The 16,404-nt window shown below is 53.1% G+C and overlaps 2 protein-coding genes across 3 annotated transcripts in view; one reads left to right on the forward strand and one right to left on the reverse strand.

Annotated features, from left to right (window-relative positions):
- Positions 1-1,644, reverse strand: part of HDAC7 (histone deacetylase 7) — a 58,510-nt gene extending 56,866 nt beyond the window's left edge. Inside the window, exon 1 of one of the 2 annotated variants that reach the window (XM_030967172.1) lies at positions 1,626-1,644. Coding sequence is in view for 1 of the 2 variants with exons in the window: in XM_030967169.1 (XP_030823029.1) it covers positions 1,023-1,041 (19 nt within the window). In the remaining variant the exon portion in view is untranslated. Of the gene's footprint in view, positions 1-1,022; positions 1,239-1,625 lie in introns of those variants that run through there. The other variant, XM_030967169.1, reaches the window with a different exon arrangement.
- The window catches only part of ATF1 (activating transcription factor 1), a 450,302-nt gene that overhangs the window by 223,236 nt on the left and 210,662 nt on the right, over positions 1-16,404 (forward strand). The gene's annotated exons all lie outside the window — the stretch shown is intronic.

A 16,404-nucleotide genomic window follows, 5' to 3' on the forward strand; every position in this document is an offset into this window, starting at 1 on the left:
ACAAGAACATGCTGTGCTCCAGCAGCTACCTGAACCGACACAGAGCCCCAGACGGTCTCAGTGAAGCCCTAACGAGCAATAAAAATGTTCTTTTATGCCTTGTTTGATCATTCCCTGTTTACGAGGCCCGGGATCCTGTGAATCATGTTTTATCCCAGCCAGCAGACACTGGAGACACACGGGATGAAGAGGAGAGGTGGGGGTGGCCACCAGATAACAACATCTGGGCTGCGTTTGGCTGCACGAAATTCCCTCTTCAGCCCGGGGCTCATCCCACTGTGCGATCCACCAGCGCACCACAGGCCCCCGTGTGAACCAGTTACAGCTTCCTGGGAGGGTGGAGGGTGGGATCCCGTCCTGGGAGATGCCCATCCAGCAGCAGCTTCATCACTTGTCCCGAATCCCCTTCATTAACACGCGCCAGGCTCCTGCCGAGCTCTGCCCGATTTCGCCTCCTGCTCTTTGCGCATGATGATCCAAGCAGACCCCCGGGGCAAAGCCACAGCCCACGGCACACGCTGCGCCCCTGCCTTCCTTCGGCACCCCCAGAACGCGCAGGAAGCCCGGGGTGTCTCCCCCTCGGCGATTCCCGAATCCCAGCCCAGCATCCCCCGGAGCGCGGGGAAGATCTTCCTCCCGCAGCCCGGCTCAGTCACGCCTGATTGCATCATGTTTGTTTTTCTTTGCCTTTGAGGTCAGGATTCCTCCCACCTTGCCCAGAGCCAGGTCTTGCCCGGTCTCACTCGGCGGGGAGCCCGTGGTGACCCAAATCCCGGGGCACGGCCGGGTGGCAAAGCCTCTCCAGCGGGAACAGCATCCATGGGGACAGCGGCCGTGGGGACAGCGGCAGCGCTTCCCCGGGCGGTGGTGGCTGGGTTTGGGGGGATTTTACACTCGCAGCATCTGCTCCAGGGCTACCTGATCCCTCCGGAGCCGGGCACAGCGAGAGGAGCCGGCGCTGCGGGGACGGGCACCGGGAGCGGCCGATGCGGGGACCGGCAGAGCCACCAGCAGCTACTCACCCTGGCTTTGTCCTTGCATCCAGAGGAATTAAAGCCCTTGGAGAGGAGGTCTCATTGTTCAAGCTGTGCTTAAGGGAGGCAGCTGCTTTCTTTATATCTCAAGATTCACTAAAGTTCAGGAAGAGAGAGAGAGAGAGAGAGAGAGAGAAAGAGAGGGGACGGCAAAGGGGAGGGACTGAGCGCAGGGCCCAGAGGCCGTATAGAATGACAATGGAAGGAAATGCTTTATCAAACCTAGAAAGCCAACCCTGCCCTGGGAACACAGAGGGAGAAAAAAAAAAAAAAAAAAAAAAAAAAGAAAGAAAGAAAAAAACTTGCAGAAGAAAAGCGAGTTCAGCTGCCCCGGGTCCCTCCCTTGGCAGCAGAGCCCTCCCCCCCAGCCCCTCACTCCCAAACACAATGAGAGCGCCGGTGGAAATCGTCAGGCTTACACTTTTTTTTTCATTAAACAGAGAGAAGTTTCAGTTCTTTAAAAAAAAAAAAAAAAATCCGACAACCAAACCCTGCCCGGGAATGGGAATGTGACGCTCTTCCCCCTCCCCCGGCTGCAGCCGTCCAAGTTTCTATGAGTCAAACGTTTGCAATGTGTTACCGAAATGTTACCAAGCTGGAATGCAGCATCCAGAGGGTTCAGCTCGTAAAACTTTTGTTTGTTGGCCGGGAGAAAGTGTCACCGGCACAGAATTCGCTTCTTCCTCTTCTTCCTTTTGTTTTTCCCATCCCGGAGAGGGTTAAGGGGCTGCGCAGCGCTGACACCCGATGACGGCGGCATTAACCCAGCGCTCCCGGTCCCAGTGGGAAGGGAAATTGTGCAGTTCGGTGAGAAACGAAGGGAAACGGGGCAGCCTGAGAGAGCAGGTGGGAAATGAGAGAAAGAGAAGCGTCCAGACACAAAATCCCGGAAGGGTTTGGGTTGGAAGGGGCCTTAAAGCTCAGCGTGTTCCACCCCTGCCCTGGGCAGGGACACCTTCCATTCAATCAGGTTGCTCCAAGCCCCATCCCAGGGCACTGCCAGGGACAGACCTCGGCCCCTGAAACGCAGCTCCCCAGACACGAGCTTTGGGAATTTGGGGTCAGAAAAGTGCTGCTTCCTCATCTGACAGTCCTGAGGGCCAGCCTGAGGTGGGAACTTCCACCCAAGACAGCAAAATCTCGGCCCAACTTCTTCCAGCAGCATCTGCTGGATCTGAAACGCTGAGGAACAGGGACACAGCAGCATCTGATCTGAAACGCTGAGGGACAGGGCCACAGCAGCATCTGATCTGAAACGCTGAGGGACAGGGCCACAGCAGCATCTGATCTGAAACGCTGAGGGATAGGGCCACAGCAGCATCTGATCTGAAACGCTGAGGGACAGGGACACAGCAGCATCTGATCTGAAACGCTGAGGGATAGGGCCACAGCAGCATCTGCTGGATCTGAAACGCTGAGGGACAGGGCCACAGCAGCATCTGCTGGATCTGAAACGCTGAGGGACAGGGCCACAGCAGCATCTGCTGGATCTGAAACGCTGAGGGACAGGGCCACAGCAGCATCTGCTGGATCTGGCAGGAGTTGGGGCCACAGCTCTGAGTTTGCTCTCACGGCGGGAGCACAAACGGGAAGAGCTCGTGAGGATGATGAGTGCAAGAAGGAAAGCAGGAGAGAGGGGAGGAAGCCGAGGGACTGTCCTGCAGTGCTTGCAAGCCTGAGTCCTTCCAGGAGGTGGCTCCTTCCACCTGGAATTCCCGCCCCCAAAACCTTTCCAAGGGTGTAGCCCTCGCCTTGCTGAAGGACCTTCAGGGCTCAGCTCCAGGAGGAGACGGCGATGCTCTTCCTGCCTCACCCAGCCCTCCCAGGGCCGCTGGCCTCATGTGGGGCTGGCTGCAGGTTTCGTCAGAGGGAAGGAAAATCTCCAGCAGCCAGGAGGATCCTCCCGGGAGCCTTGCAGAGGGACAGACTCCACCTCATCCGCTGAGGCTGCCCTGCTTTGTGCAGAGAGCACAGAAACTCTCCTGGGAGAGGAGCTGGGCTCCCTGCCCTGCTCCTGGGCTGGAGAATCACAGTCAACCTGTCCTGGCAATTTCCAGCCCAAGCACTAACGATCCTTTCATGCCAATGGGAACAATGGCAGCGGAAAAGGAGGACCATGCTCATCCTTCTCCCGCCTCTAAAAGCCAAGTGATGCCAGCCCTGCAGAAGTCCCACGGGTGAAAAAAATTGTTTGTAGCATTTTTATGACACTGTTCTTAGATAAAAGAACCTGATATTCTGAAACAGGAGGGGAAAAAATATTAAATAAAGATCTCAGGGAAAAATCTGAGGGGAAAGGCAATGGCCACAGGCAAGATGTGCTGAGGAGGGAGTTTGGCCACCAGCCACGCTGCACTGAGTGCCCAGGACAGGGTCACTCCTGACCAGGGCTGAACCAGCTCCTGTAACGAGCTACAAACTTTTGCCTAGTTGGACCTTTGCATCATTTGCACGTTAGGTGCAAGGAGGGGCAGGAGCTGCCAAAAGCAGAGCTGCTCAAAGGCCAGGAGCAGATAAGAGACTGCCCTGCTCAACAAAGAGACATTTCCAGACCTGAGGAAGTGAGGCAATCCTGGCTAATTAAGATGACCGACCAAAGTCTCCCAGGAGGACTAAAGAGGGTGAAAGATGAAAATCTTTGTGTTTCAAAGGTGAAGAGACCAGGAGAGCTCACCTGGGAAGGTGGGAGCTCGCCATGGCAGGGGTGGGACTGGAGGGGCCTTCAGGTCCCTTCCAACCCAAACCCTTCTGTGATGAGCAGGTGGAAAATCCAGGTTGTTATTTCTGCCTCCAACGAGGCCACAGCAGGTCCCAGATGGTGTTTGGGAGCATAAAGGGGCAGATGGAGTTTGGAAAAACTTTGGGTAAAAAATGTGAACTTTGCTGAAAACCCTGGTGCCTGAATCTCCTTCAGGACCTCCTCCCTCCCAGTCCAGGCACAAGGACCAAGCTGTGCTGCTGCGTCCCAGGGTCCCGAGCCTGCTCAGGCCCATCCCACGAGCTGACAAGAGCCCAGTCTTGGCTCCCAGCAGCCACAATCCTGCTCCCACAGCCCTGAGATGCGCTCCCAGCCCGGGGAGAAGGGAGCTGCCAGCAGCGCCCTCAGACACAAAGCAGAGCAGCCGTGGCTGAGGGCTGCAGCAGCAGCAGCGTGGGCAGCAGATGCCCGAGGCAGGGAAGGGGAGCTGCCTGCAGCCACATCTCTCCATAGAAGGCAGGGAAGGAGCAGGTTTGTTTCTGCAGGAGGAGAAGAGTTATGGCTGCGAGAAACGGCGGCTAAAAATACCCCGAGGAGCAGGGAGGTCACTTGGGAGAGACCCAGGCCCTGCGCACGGCTGGGGCAGAGGTGGCAGTGCCACACACGTGCCACCGTGGCCTCCTGCCAGCCACGGCAGGGAGGGTGCTCCGTGCACCCAAGGGGCAGAAGTGGGGTGGCCCAGCCCCCCAGACAGCCCTGCCCTGTGCCCCTGTTTGAGGCTCTGCAGGCAGCAGCCTGGCCCAGCCTTTGCTGGGAATCAGGGCACGATTTCAGCTCTGCAGGTGCTGCACACCAGTATTGGGATTGAGCAGGGAGCAGAGATATCAACCCCTGGGGCACTCTCAGGGTGCCCCAGCTCAGAAAAGGGCTCAGTGTCCCCAGCCTCTGTCCGTGCGACAAACACCAAGGTTTTGGGTATGAAATGTCCGTGCCTCCACACCTCTGAGCCCAGAGACCTTCCCAGTGGGATGCTCTCATTGACTGGAGAGCCCTGGCACACATTCCTGCTTCAGGGAGGTTCCCACCGTTCATCCAGGAGCCCCAGAGGGGAGCACAGGCAGGTTAAACTCACCTGTTCTCCCAGCTCTGGGCTTCCAAGGATGGAGGAGGCACCACCAGCGTCCAGCCCAGCACCGCCCTGGAGACCTCACCCAGCAGCAAATCTGCTTGAGCCATTTCCCATCTCAAGTTTCAGCTGCAGAAAAGGCATTTCCAATCATTTCTCCTCTTTTGAAGGGGCTGGTCCCTGCGGACGACTCTGCAGCGAGGGCGTGAGGAGGATCTTGCCTGGCCTGGCTCCCAGTAAATCACAGTTCAGAGACAGCTGAACTCCATTTTATGATTATTAACCCCAGCCCTGCTCATTTGTTTGGCCTGTCTGAGGCTATATTTAGTGATGGGTGCAGGCATGGCCAGGGGGGAATTGTGTGCAGCTGTTAAACTCAGCACCCCCCCTTCCCAAAAAATTATTAAAAAAAAAAATAAAAATAAAAAGCTAACAAAACAGGAAGACTATGGTTGGAAAATGAGAAGCAGCTGTGAAGAGGAGGGATGAGGTGTCATACAGGGAGGACTGACTTCAAACCTTGCAGGAAATGTATGAGAAATTTCCCGGCCACTTTAGTAATCCATCATCCCCCCTGTGTCCCGTGGTGGCTCTTGGCTCCTGCCACAGCCTGTGAGTGCCAGGGCCAGGAGCATCTCGGGCTGGGCTCAGCAGGAGCAGCCACAGAAGGGGCTGTTTGCTCTTGCACTGCCATCAACAAGGTCCTGCTGTGCCTTTGTGACAGTCCCAAATCACCACAGATGGATTAAATGTCACCAACAGGCAGGTGCTGAGCTCCAGGGAGGTTCTGGGCATTCCAACAACGGAAAGCTTTGAGCAGTGGTGGTGAAACACTCTGAGCATTCCTCATGTGCTCAGGGAGTGCAGGACAGGAGCAGGATGGAAAAACAGAGGTGAGGAAAAGTGGAGGTGCCTTGCTGAGATCAGAGTTCTCTTCCTGCCCCCTCCAGCCTCAGATCCTGGCACAGAGCAGCAGGAGAGGCTGCTCTTCCTCATCATGGTTCATTTTGGAGCTGTCAGAGAGGGGCAAGGTGGGGCTGTCCTGTCCATGGCAGGGACATGGAACGAGATGGGCTTGAAGTCCCCTCCAACCCAAACCGTTCTGGGATTCTGATTTATTCCACGTTCCTGGAGGAGCTCAGAGCTGGAAGGGGCATTGTGGGGGAGGAAAGGGAACGTGACTTACTCTGAAGCCCTGGTAGCAGGCAGAGTGGCCCTGGCATGGAGGAAACCAGGCCTGAACCCATCTCTTGGCTCTTCCCCAGTTTTCCTGGTGTCTCTAACGGCAGCACCAGCACCTGAGGCACTGCTGGGGCAGGTGCTGCAGCAGTTTAACGTTTCTTTTGGAGGCAGAGCTCAGGGGAGGCAATGCCAGTGCCCAGCTGATGCCCTGCTTTGGCCGGGGATGCCAGTGCATCACCTGGCCAGGCAAACCTCAGTGCTGACCTGGAAATCACTCACAGCTGGGGCCGGGGGTCCATTCCTGGGGCCTGCACCCCTTGCCCTTCCACCCTTGCTCGTAGTTTCCTGTTTGCCCACGGGTTCGGGGTGGCAAGGGCCGGGCAGGGTTTGTTTTGCTGCAGCACAGGCTGCTCTCTCGGGGAGCTGGCTTCCCCCAGGCTGTGGTTTCAGCAGCTGCCAGCGCCGGCCCCGCCGCAGTCAGGTGTGAGCGACCGCACAGGAGCCAGGGGAGCTGACATCAAGGTGCTCATCTGCAGAGGAAGGGGCTCCCAACTGAAGCACCTCGTGCTTGTGGTGACCCAGCCCAGCCCTCCCTGGCAGCCCCAGGCTCTGGCTGTGCACCTGCTGCCTCCAGTGCTCCTCCCAGAGACAGCTCCTCCTTTGCTTCCCAGCCAGGCACGGCAAAGGGCTGGCATGGAGCTGGGAGATGAGATTCCCTCTCCCATCTCAGCCTCACCATGGTTTCCACTCTTCCAGGGTGGCAGGAACTGTCAGTGTCCCTCCGTGTGCCCTGGGGAAAGAGCACTGAGGTCACAGAATTCCAGAATCCCTCAGGCTGAAAAAGCTCTGAGGGATCATCGAGTCCAACCTGTGCCCAATGCCCACCTTGTCATTCACCTCAAAGCCCACCCAACCTGTGCCCAGTGCCCACCCAACCTGTGCCCAGTGCCCACCCAACTTGTGCCCAGTGCCCACCCAACCTGTGCCCAGTGCCCACCTTGTCATTCACCCCAGAGCCCACCCAACCTGTGCCCAATGCCCACCTTGTCCCCACCCCAGAGCCCACCCAACCTGTGCCCAGTGCCCACCCAACCTGTGCCCAATGCCCACCTTGTCCCCACCCCAGAGCCCACCCAACCTGTGCCCGATGCCCACCCAACCTGTGCCCAATGCCCACCCAACCTGTGCCCAGTGCCCACCTTGTCATTCACCTCAGAGCCCACCCAACCTGTGCCCAGTGCCCACCTTGTCCCCAGCCCAGAGCTCTGAGTGCCACCTCCAGGCCTTCCTTGGACACCTCCAGGGATGGGCACTCCAACCCTCCCTGGGCAGCCCCTGCCAAGGCCCGGCCACGCTTTCCATGGAGAAATCCTTCCTCAGAGTCCGGGCAGAGCTCAGCAAGGCTGTGCCCCCTGTCCTGCTTTGGGTCTCTAAGCCCAGGGGATTTTCCTAAAGAGAAAGGAGAGCTGTGACAGTGGCACAGCCCTCGAGAAACTCTGGCTCTGTGCAAACACATCTGAAAGCCAGAACTCCTTTTCCATCCCAAATTTGCAGCAGCCTGGAGGGATTTAACCCCTTGTTTTGCTGCTCCATCTCAATCCCATGTGCAGGCAGGAGAGGGGGAATGTGGGGAGAGAATCTGATTCACTCTGCAAATCCCCAGTTGGGAGAAGGAGTTTGATTTACCAAGGCCAGGGGTAGTAAAGAGCTTGGACAGGAATTTGCACTAAACCTTTGACACACAAGACATTTCCCTTTCAGGCCAAGACAAACAAAGGAAGGAAGTGTCTGGGACTTTTAAAGCGACCTAGTGGAGACAGGTAAGGGCAGATAAGGGCTGAAGGAAGAGTGGGCTGGGCCAGGGAAGGATCCAGTTTTACACATTTGTTGGAATCCTGAGTGCTCTGCAAATCAGGCTGAGGGAAGGCAAAACCACCCGGGGAAGGGCCCTTTGCAATGGGAGAAAGCGGCTGAACATCCCCAAAGTGCTGAGCACGGCCTTTCTATTCACTCCCTGCCTTTTTTCCACTCACTTTGCAAAGCTCTCTGAGCCTGGCAGGGTTTCCAGGCTCATTAGCTGCTCACCAGCAGGCTCTGCACTCTCCTGTCAGACCCTGGCTCATCCCTGCCAGACCTCTTGATTTCTCAGCATCATCCTTGGTGTAAAAGAGTCTTTGCCCCTTTCCTGCACTCAGGTCCTATAATAAAAAAAGCAGCTGGAGCTGTTCCTGTGAAAGGGAGAACACTGCATGGTGGAGAGATTGAAACAATAAATGATAAAAAACCTCTTCGTTGATGCTGTTTTCTGTCCCCACCTACCTGTACAGGAACACAGGGGATCCTCCTGTTTCCAGGGCTGGGAATGGGAGCAGCAAGGAGCCTTCTGTGGGGCAGCACTCAGGAGAGGCTCCCCTCCGGCATCTCTGCCTGACTCTGCCAGGAAGCCAGGCCTCCCCCCAGCCTGGCAAGCAATGATTTTCCTGGTGCAACATCCCTGATCCCTCATCCCTGCTGAACAGGACGCTACAGCATCGTCCCAGCTGACAGATTTAAAGTGCCAGGCTTAACCCTGCCTGTACAGGGTTAATTTCCCTCTCAGGATTTCAGTTTCTCCCTGGAGTTCTCTCTTTGGTGACTCTGCAGGTTCCCTCCTGAATCCCTCTGGGAACATTTTGCTCTTTGACCTCAGATCTTTCCCTTCTCCACTACATTGCTCCAGTTTCTTTTTAACCCTTTTCTCCTCAAGATACAGCACAGTGAGATTCATGAGGAGGCTCTGTGGGATCCCCAGAAGGGATGGAGGATAATTGGTGAGACCCCAGGGCCAGGAGGAGCAGAGGGGTCCTCAATGCTGTCCCACAGCCGCAGAGTCACTGACCTCGTTCCTTGGCCTTATCTCGTGGTGAGTTTTGCATTCTGAGTCATTAAACAAACACAGGGACTGCTCTGCCCGGCCAGGACTCCCAGGCCCCAGAGCAGGGCTTGGATGAGGTTCCTCCATACACCGAGTCTGAGACCACGAAAAACAAAGCTGCAGCTTTCTGGGTTATTTATAAAGCAAACTGCACAAATAAACCTTTCCTACCCAGAACAGTCAAGGTTATGAATCCATAATTCTCCTTTCCTACGGGGACCTTGTTTGTGACTCATTCCTGGCCAGCCTCAGGGGGTCCCCGTGCATGAGCTGGGAATGAGGAGCTGCTGGGAATGAGGAGCTGCTGGGAATGAGGAGCTGCTCACAGCGAGGAAGAGCTTGGCAGAGGCAGCTGAAGGCTCCCAGCAAGGGCTCAGCACGGGCCACGCTCCTTCCTTACCACTGAGCCCAGAAAAGCCATCTGTGGGACAATCAAATCCTTTCAAATCCCAGAAAACTGGCAGGAGCACCATCTGGAGGCAGCTCCTGGAAGGCGTGGGCAGAGCTGTGACACCTTTCCCGGGATGGGGACGCTGCTGTCCCTCTGTCCCCTCTGCTGGGGTGATGTCCCCATCACCAGGGATCCTCCCCGAGGAGTTCCCATCCCACCAGGACACAGCAGGACCTGGGATTCAAAGTCCCTGAGCTGCAGACCTTGTCCTGTTCTGTCTCTCTCCGAGGATCACATTTTTTCCCTCCAATCTGTGCATTTGCAGCCATGGTGTAACTTTTTTTGCCCATGTTTCTCTGCCCTCCATTAGTTCATACTGCTGGGGCACAGATGGATCTGTGAAATCAGGGAGTACTTCTCCAGAAGTCCTTGGTCTGTTTGGCCTTGATTTGTTATCGATTTTTGCTGAGCTTGATTTGTTATCAATTTTTCTAAGATTTTCTTTCAAGGGCCAGTCTGACTAAAAGTATCTTCTGCTGGGTTTGACCACAACTTTGCTATCCTGCTCCATCTTTCTGATAACACCGGCTGCCATTTCCCTCTGCTCTCTGGAGGTGGAAATGATTACATTTTTAAATTCTGCTGATGCTGAGAGGAGCTGTGATTTCTAAGAAGCGATGCTGTGCACGCCTTGACACGTTTCATGTCTCAGCACTCAGCTGTGCTCTGAGCCTTCAGTGAAGAGTCTGGAATTGGTTGGGTTTTTTTCAGGGATTTGCTTTCTGTAATCTGATCATTCATGTTGTTCACAAAGACAACTTGATTTTTCAATATGTGATCCGCTTTCTCCACGGCTGGTTGAGGCTTCCTGCACAATGAGCTGACTCTTTGTTGCCAGTTCCTGAGGAATTCTCACCAAACACGGCTTAGAAAGCATCTGCCAGCTCCGTGGCTGCTTTGGGATGCCCACCCTGGGCAGCTCAGGGAATGTGTTTAAGGCTGATGCATCCCTGGGTGTTGTTTTTCTCTTCATCTTCTATGTCCACAGCATTAAACACTTCCTTCCCCTTCAGCCCTCGAGGCTTTTCTCAAAGCTGGAAGCCCCGGGGCAGCTCGAGCAGGGCCTCCCTATCACCAGGATCTGCTTATCTGCAGCTCAAAGGAAATTCTGCTTGGCTGCTGAGTTCCAGCTCCTGATGAAACGATGAAATGATGAAGTGCCCGCACGGCAGAGCCTCAGAGTGAGGGGCTCAGGAGCTGCTCCCCAGGAAGATTGGCTGGGAAAACAATCAGGGGCTCTCCTTGCACGGGTTCAGAGCCAGCCCAGTGCCACGGGACCCGTGCAAGGCTCTCAGGGAAGAGGTTTCAGGATTTCGGTGCTTCAGAGAGAGGGAGCCCAGGGACCCCATAAACATTTACATGGGGAGAAAGATCTCAGGGCTGAAACATCAAATAAAACCCCTTGGAATGAAATACGACCGCAAGGCCTGGATGAAGCCATTAGAAAGTCTGGGCAGGTTTAAGAGCTCACTTGTGTGGAAAAGGGGGGGTTTGGTATTTTCAAGTGTTTCTACACCACTCACGGCATTCCCCAGGGCCTGGAGCGTGCTCGTGCTGCTAAAAATAAACCACTCAGGAAGGCTCTGACAGCCTTCTCAGAGCTTCAGGTGCTCTGAGCTGAAAAGGAGGAGAAAAAAAATGGATGAGGCTGTTAGACGTGCTTGGGTGAGAAATAACCACCTCCAGCTCCACTTGACAGAGGAGTGAGCAGGGAGCTGTGGTCTCACTGGGGGGAAATTATAGTTTAGAGAAAACAGCTCACCTCTGTCCCTTTGTTTCCTGAAAGCTGATGGAGGAAGACTCAGAATTAGGGAGAGAGAGACAGAGTTTGTTTTCTCTTTCTAGAAGACACCGCATGTTTTTATTCTCCCCGTTCTTTGTGCGTGTGTTTAGATAAAAGTTGGGACACAAAGGCTTTGCTGGGTGGGTGCCAAGCTAAAGCTCAAGAAAACAAACCTCAACCTTCAAGGCCGAGAGGTTCAGTGGGTCGTTAAAGCCAGTCCTGCTCGCACAGGAAATCACATCATGTAATCTCTTGTTTGGGACTTTGGCAAAGGTAAAATCCTTCTCAGGAGGGAGCGCTGCCATTTCGGAGAGCAGCGGCCCAAGAGAAACACAGCATTTGAGGGAGCGGGGGTTTTTCAGGATCCGTCTGCAGAAATACCCAGGCTCCATCCCTGGTTGGGAGAGCAATTATTAATTTCATGGCAATTAAAATTACTTTCTTTTCCATGCTATCTACAGAAGCCTCCACCAATAGAGGTGAGAAGTAAACATTCTCCTGCCCAATCCAGGACCTGTTCCACCATTTCTGATCCAATTCTTTAAGCTTTCAAAAACACACTTCGCTTCTTCCCTTCTGTTCTGCAAGGAAACCACAGACAATTGTCCCCTGTGCAGGGCTTGTCGCAGTCCTGGATACGCTCTGGGGTGATTTTATCCGAAGCGTTTCCATCTCTTTCTCATGGGCCATGTGGAACAGCATCAAAAGCCATAAAACTTTATGTATTTACAGCCTCCTCTGGGAGCACAGCGCTCAGAACATCGTTGTAGATGTAAATTAGCTCAATTATCTTTGCTCGGGATGGTTGGATCTTGCCCAATTACCGTTGCAGTTTCTCATTCTCTGTGGTGCTGACAAACAACGCGTTTAAGTGCTTGTTCCGCTGTTTTCCCAATCCCAACACCACATAATTCTCTCTGATCTTCAGCCTCTGTTTTAAGAGAAACCTTTGGCATTCTTCCTTGACTATTTTCCCACCCTCTCTGGGTTAAGGTTCCCTTCTTGGCTTTCTGGCACCTGCTGAGTGAATTTAATCTTACCCAAATCACCTGAAAGTGTACTATGAATTCTACTGCATCTCTACCCTGTTTTTTCCTTACTACACGGAGATTTCTCTCCTCCCTCAATTATAACCCTCATCTGATCCATCACCCTTTGAAGTTTTAACATTTCAGCCTTCTTGGCATTACCCTCCATCATTTCCTTGTCTGGAGAACAACTGAGATCCACGGATTCCTTCCACACACAGAAACTCCTCCATTAATTGCCAGTGAGAGCTGCAGCTGCTGCAATCTTATCAAATCTGGACACCAGTAATTTTTCATTACTTTTATGACAAGATAGCAGGGCCATGTGCCTTTGGACCAGCTGCTGGAATCAGAAATTCTGATTTTCCCTTGTGCTCTGGCTTTCATTAATTAACAACACCAAAAATCCCATGAGTTCTCTTGTACCCTCTCCTGGTGGGCCTGGTCACCTCCTCATCAATTAATTTCTGGGGTAAACAACAAAGAAAGAGTGAAAAAAGAGTGGCTGCTCTCTCTGTGCCCTCACTGTGCTCTGAGCTGAACCATTCCCAGCCCCCTGGAATGACTGAGCAGGTCCTGGATGTTCCCACCACTGCAAAACCACAACACTGAGACCCTCGAGGGGTGTCTGAATTCAGGGACTGCTCCAAGTGGAGCTGCAGGAGCCACCTCCAGCGTTTCACACAGAATTCCTGAATTGTTCAGCTTGGAAAAGCCCTCTGAGACCAAGCTGTGCCTGATGCCCACCTTGTCACCCCCACCAGAGCACTGAGTGCCACATCCAGTCATTCCCTGGACGCCTCAGGAGGCCGGACCCTCCCAATGCCTGACCACTCTTTCCATGAAGAAATTCCTCCTGAATTTTCACTGCCTTTTTTTGAATTTCCTGAACTTTTCCTCGCTCTCAGATGGGGTGAAGGCTGCAGCCCCCTCACAGGGCAGGAGCTGGATCAAAAGGGAGAGTTAAGAACTCCCACCACCCCAACCTCTCCCAGTGCTGCTGCTCTCCCTGCCCCAGATGAGCCCCTGGAGCAGCAAATGCTCCGGGTTTATCGGCCCATCAGAGCAGTTGGAAGACAGTTGAGTGTCTCTGGGGTGCTGATAGCAGGGAAGGCTTTGCTCTGGCAGATAAGCTGCCCTCCCTGAGCAGCCAGGGCAGGCCGTTGGTATCTCAGTGTCTTCTAGCCCCTCCTGACACACCCTGGGGCTGGGGCTGGGGGCAGTTAACTGAACCCCTCGCTATCATCGGGGCTCTGCTCCCTGGAATCGTTTCTCCCGTGCTGATCAAGGCTCACCCAGCTGTAAACAGGCACTCATGGTTTTGGAGATGGATTAATTCAGGAGAGAAAGGCGCTTCTAGAAGGTATTTGAAAGGTTTTGAAATGCACAACAGCTCCATTTTCTGCTTGAGTGGCTGCCCAGGAGAGAAAAGCATCACCAGCATCCCCTGTCGGGTTTGGGGGAACCAGGAGCGTCTGGAGCGCAGCTATTCCCCACCCCACAGCAGCAAATCCAGGCTCTGGTGGTCACCCAGCACTCAGGTGTGAGCAAGGCACAAAGTCCAGGCCACGTTTGTCCAGAGGAATCAGTAGATCCAAGCACCACTATTGGAGTGAGGAAGAACCAGGGTGTGCACAGAGGCTGCACACCCAAAGCATTTGGAAACAAGGAGAGCGAATATTGCGCTGAGGCAACAATATTGGCTCCACAGTTCCTGCCTATATTAAATTAAAAATATCTACTTTTTAATTTTAAATGCTGCCCAGTCCTTCCCTTGGAGGATGATCACCCTTCGCAGGCAGCTCTCTAAGATCCTGCTTTGTTTTCTTGCATGGGAAACCACCTCTTTCCCAAATATAGATATTTTCATCCAAATAAAGGGGAGAGGGTTGGAATATTGTTAAAAAAGAATCCAACTGCGAGGCAGAAACCTAAAAGGTGGTGAAAAGCATCGCTCTTTGTCCCAGGCTGGGGAGAGAACGGCACTGCACAAACCCAGCAGTGTCATCCGTGGGGAGCCTCTGCCATCTGCTGGCACCGAGTCCTGCAGCAACGCCCGAGCTCGGGACAGCTTGTCAGCGAACAGACAAGAGGGGAAAATGGGCATTTCTCAAGTTCCTAAGCCCTTTTCTGGGAAAAACATTACCTGTTTGGTCTCATCAAAAATACTGAGGTCATAGGAAGGTTTATGTTGAGAGTGACCTAAAAAATCATCCAGTTCCATGCTCCTGCCATGGTTCCACCAGATCAAGCCCCATCCAGCCCGGCCTTGGACACTTCCAGGCATCCAGGGACAGCCACAGCTGCTCTGGGCACCTGTGCCAGGCCTTCAGCACCTTGATAGCAAAGGATTCTCTCCTCAAGTTTCCAGGCAGGCGGAGATCTCAGGTTTTCAGCCAGGGATTTGTACACAGCCATGAATTAAACACTTCTGTGAAAGAATTAAAGGATAAAGCCTTATCAGGTTTAAAGTCTGCTTTTGCCACCTTCTTTCCCCGGGGAGGTTGGTACTCCCCGTGGGAGCAGCACAGCCAATGGGAGCTGAAAGGGGGCGATAGAAACTGTGACAAACACAAAACCCCTGTTTGTCACCTGTCCTCTTACTCACAGCAGCCTCACCTGGATGTGAATGCCAGCAAGGAAGTTAGAGAGAATTAACAGATGTTCAGCCAGGACTCAGACTGTGTCAGGGAAATTCTGCAGCCACACCTCAAAGCATTTTTAGTTCTGGCCTTGGATGCTCAGATGGAGCTTCTTGAAGCTTCCCAAGGCACTCTTTGCAGAACAGCATTTCCAGGTTCTGTCTTTCCTGCTCCATAGTGCAGCTCACTCTGGTGCTTCAGAGCCCCTTCCTTGTGGCCCAGAATCAGTTGAAGGAACTTTATAACAAACAGGTGCTTTTCTGGACAAATAAACCAGGATTTCCTTTCAACCAGCTCAGAATTCGATCAGTGTTATTTGATGTAACAGAATGTTTTGAAGCCAAGGACTGTTTTCAAAGCACCAACAAAAATATTTGTATTATTTTTTCCTCTGCATCTCATTGCAGCTCTTTTGCTTTTCCTTCCCACCATTAATCTTTCACAACACCAAGCCTTGCCTGTACTTCCTATTTGGCTGCTGGTTGGTAGTTTTCTCATTTGCTGTTATTTTTGACTTCCATCCAAGCTTTGTATGATATTAATAGCTGTTGCACAGAACTCTAATCATCCTCAAACCAGCCCTAATATTAGCAGAAGTAGCCAAGAACTGTTGTCAAGGCCTGAGGGATTGGAGCAGTGAATTTTCTCCTCCATCCTGCCAGTTCTGCCCCAGCCCAAGGAGACAAAACATCTGCCCAGCACCCAACTCAGCCCCATCCTGGCCACTCCAGGCAAGAGAGAAGCAGCTTGGTCAAGCTCAAATGCACAGAAAGATGCTGAAAGAAGATGCTGATGTGAAGATTCAAGAATTAGATGTTACCCGTTGTCTAATTAATGCTTCTGCCTAATCAAGATAGAGCAATCACTCATTGTTCATCCAGCAGTGCTAACGCTAATAGCCAAATTACTCATTTTCTATTAAAGGTTGTCAGCAACAGAAAAAAATAAACAGGGGATAAAAGCATCTACCCTGCTCCTCCAGCAGTAAATTCTCCTCCTTCCCCTGCGCTGCTGCAGTGACTCATCAGCATCCTGAGGGGGAAATAGTGATGGGTTTCTTCTTCTTTGCTGGGAGGAATGTGATTCTAAGGCTGGTGGTTTCTTCCTTCTCTGTTTAGAGTTTACTTGAGGCTACTTTTTAAAATGCATTTTCTGCTATTCTCTCCACTGGAAGCTTTCTTCCCAGGGCTGCAATCCCCCGTTACACCCAGACATACCACGTGCCCTGCATTTTACCTGTATTTTTTCTGTCACTTCCACTGGTTTCTGTCACCTGCCAAAACCTCAGTGGTTAGCAGTGGCTTCCTGGTGAGTTGCTGACAGCCCTGGGGCCATCTCCAGCTCAGCATCCTCTGCTCTGTCAGCACTTCCTGCTCCTTAGGGAAGGATTTTTGGGGATTTTCCCCAGGTGCACTGCTGTACCTCACACCAAACTGTGCAAATGCAATTGTCATCACCTTTTTTTTGGGCAGTTTCTGTGACAGGCAGATGAGAAACTCCAGCAAAAGTGAGAGGGCAGATCCAGACAAGGCCTGGGGACTGTCCT

The sequence above is a fragment of the Camarhynchus parvulus genome, chromosome 29 (genome assembly GCF_901933205.1).
Source record: "Camarhynchus parvulus chromosome 29, STF_HiC, whole genome shotgun sequence".
NCBI classification, from domain to species: Eukaryota; Metazoa; Chordata; class Aves; order Passeriformes; family Thraupidae; genus Camarhynchus; species Camarhynchus parvulus.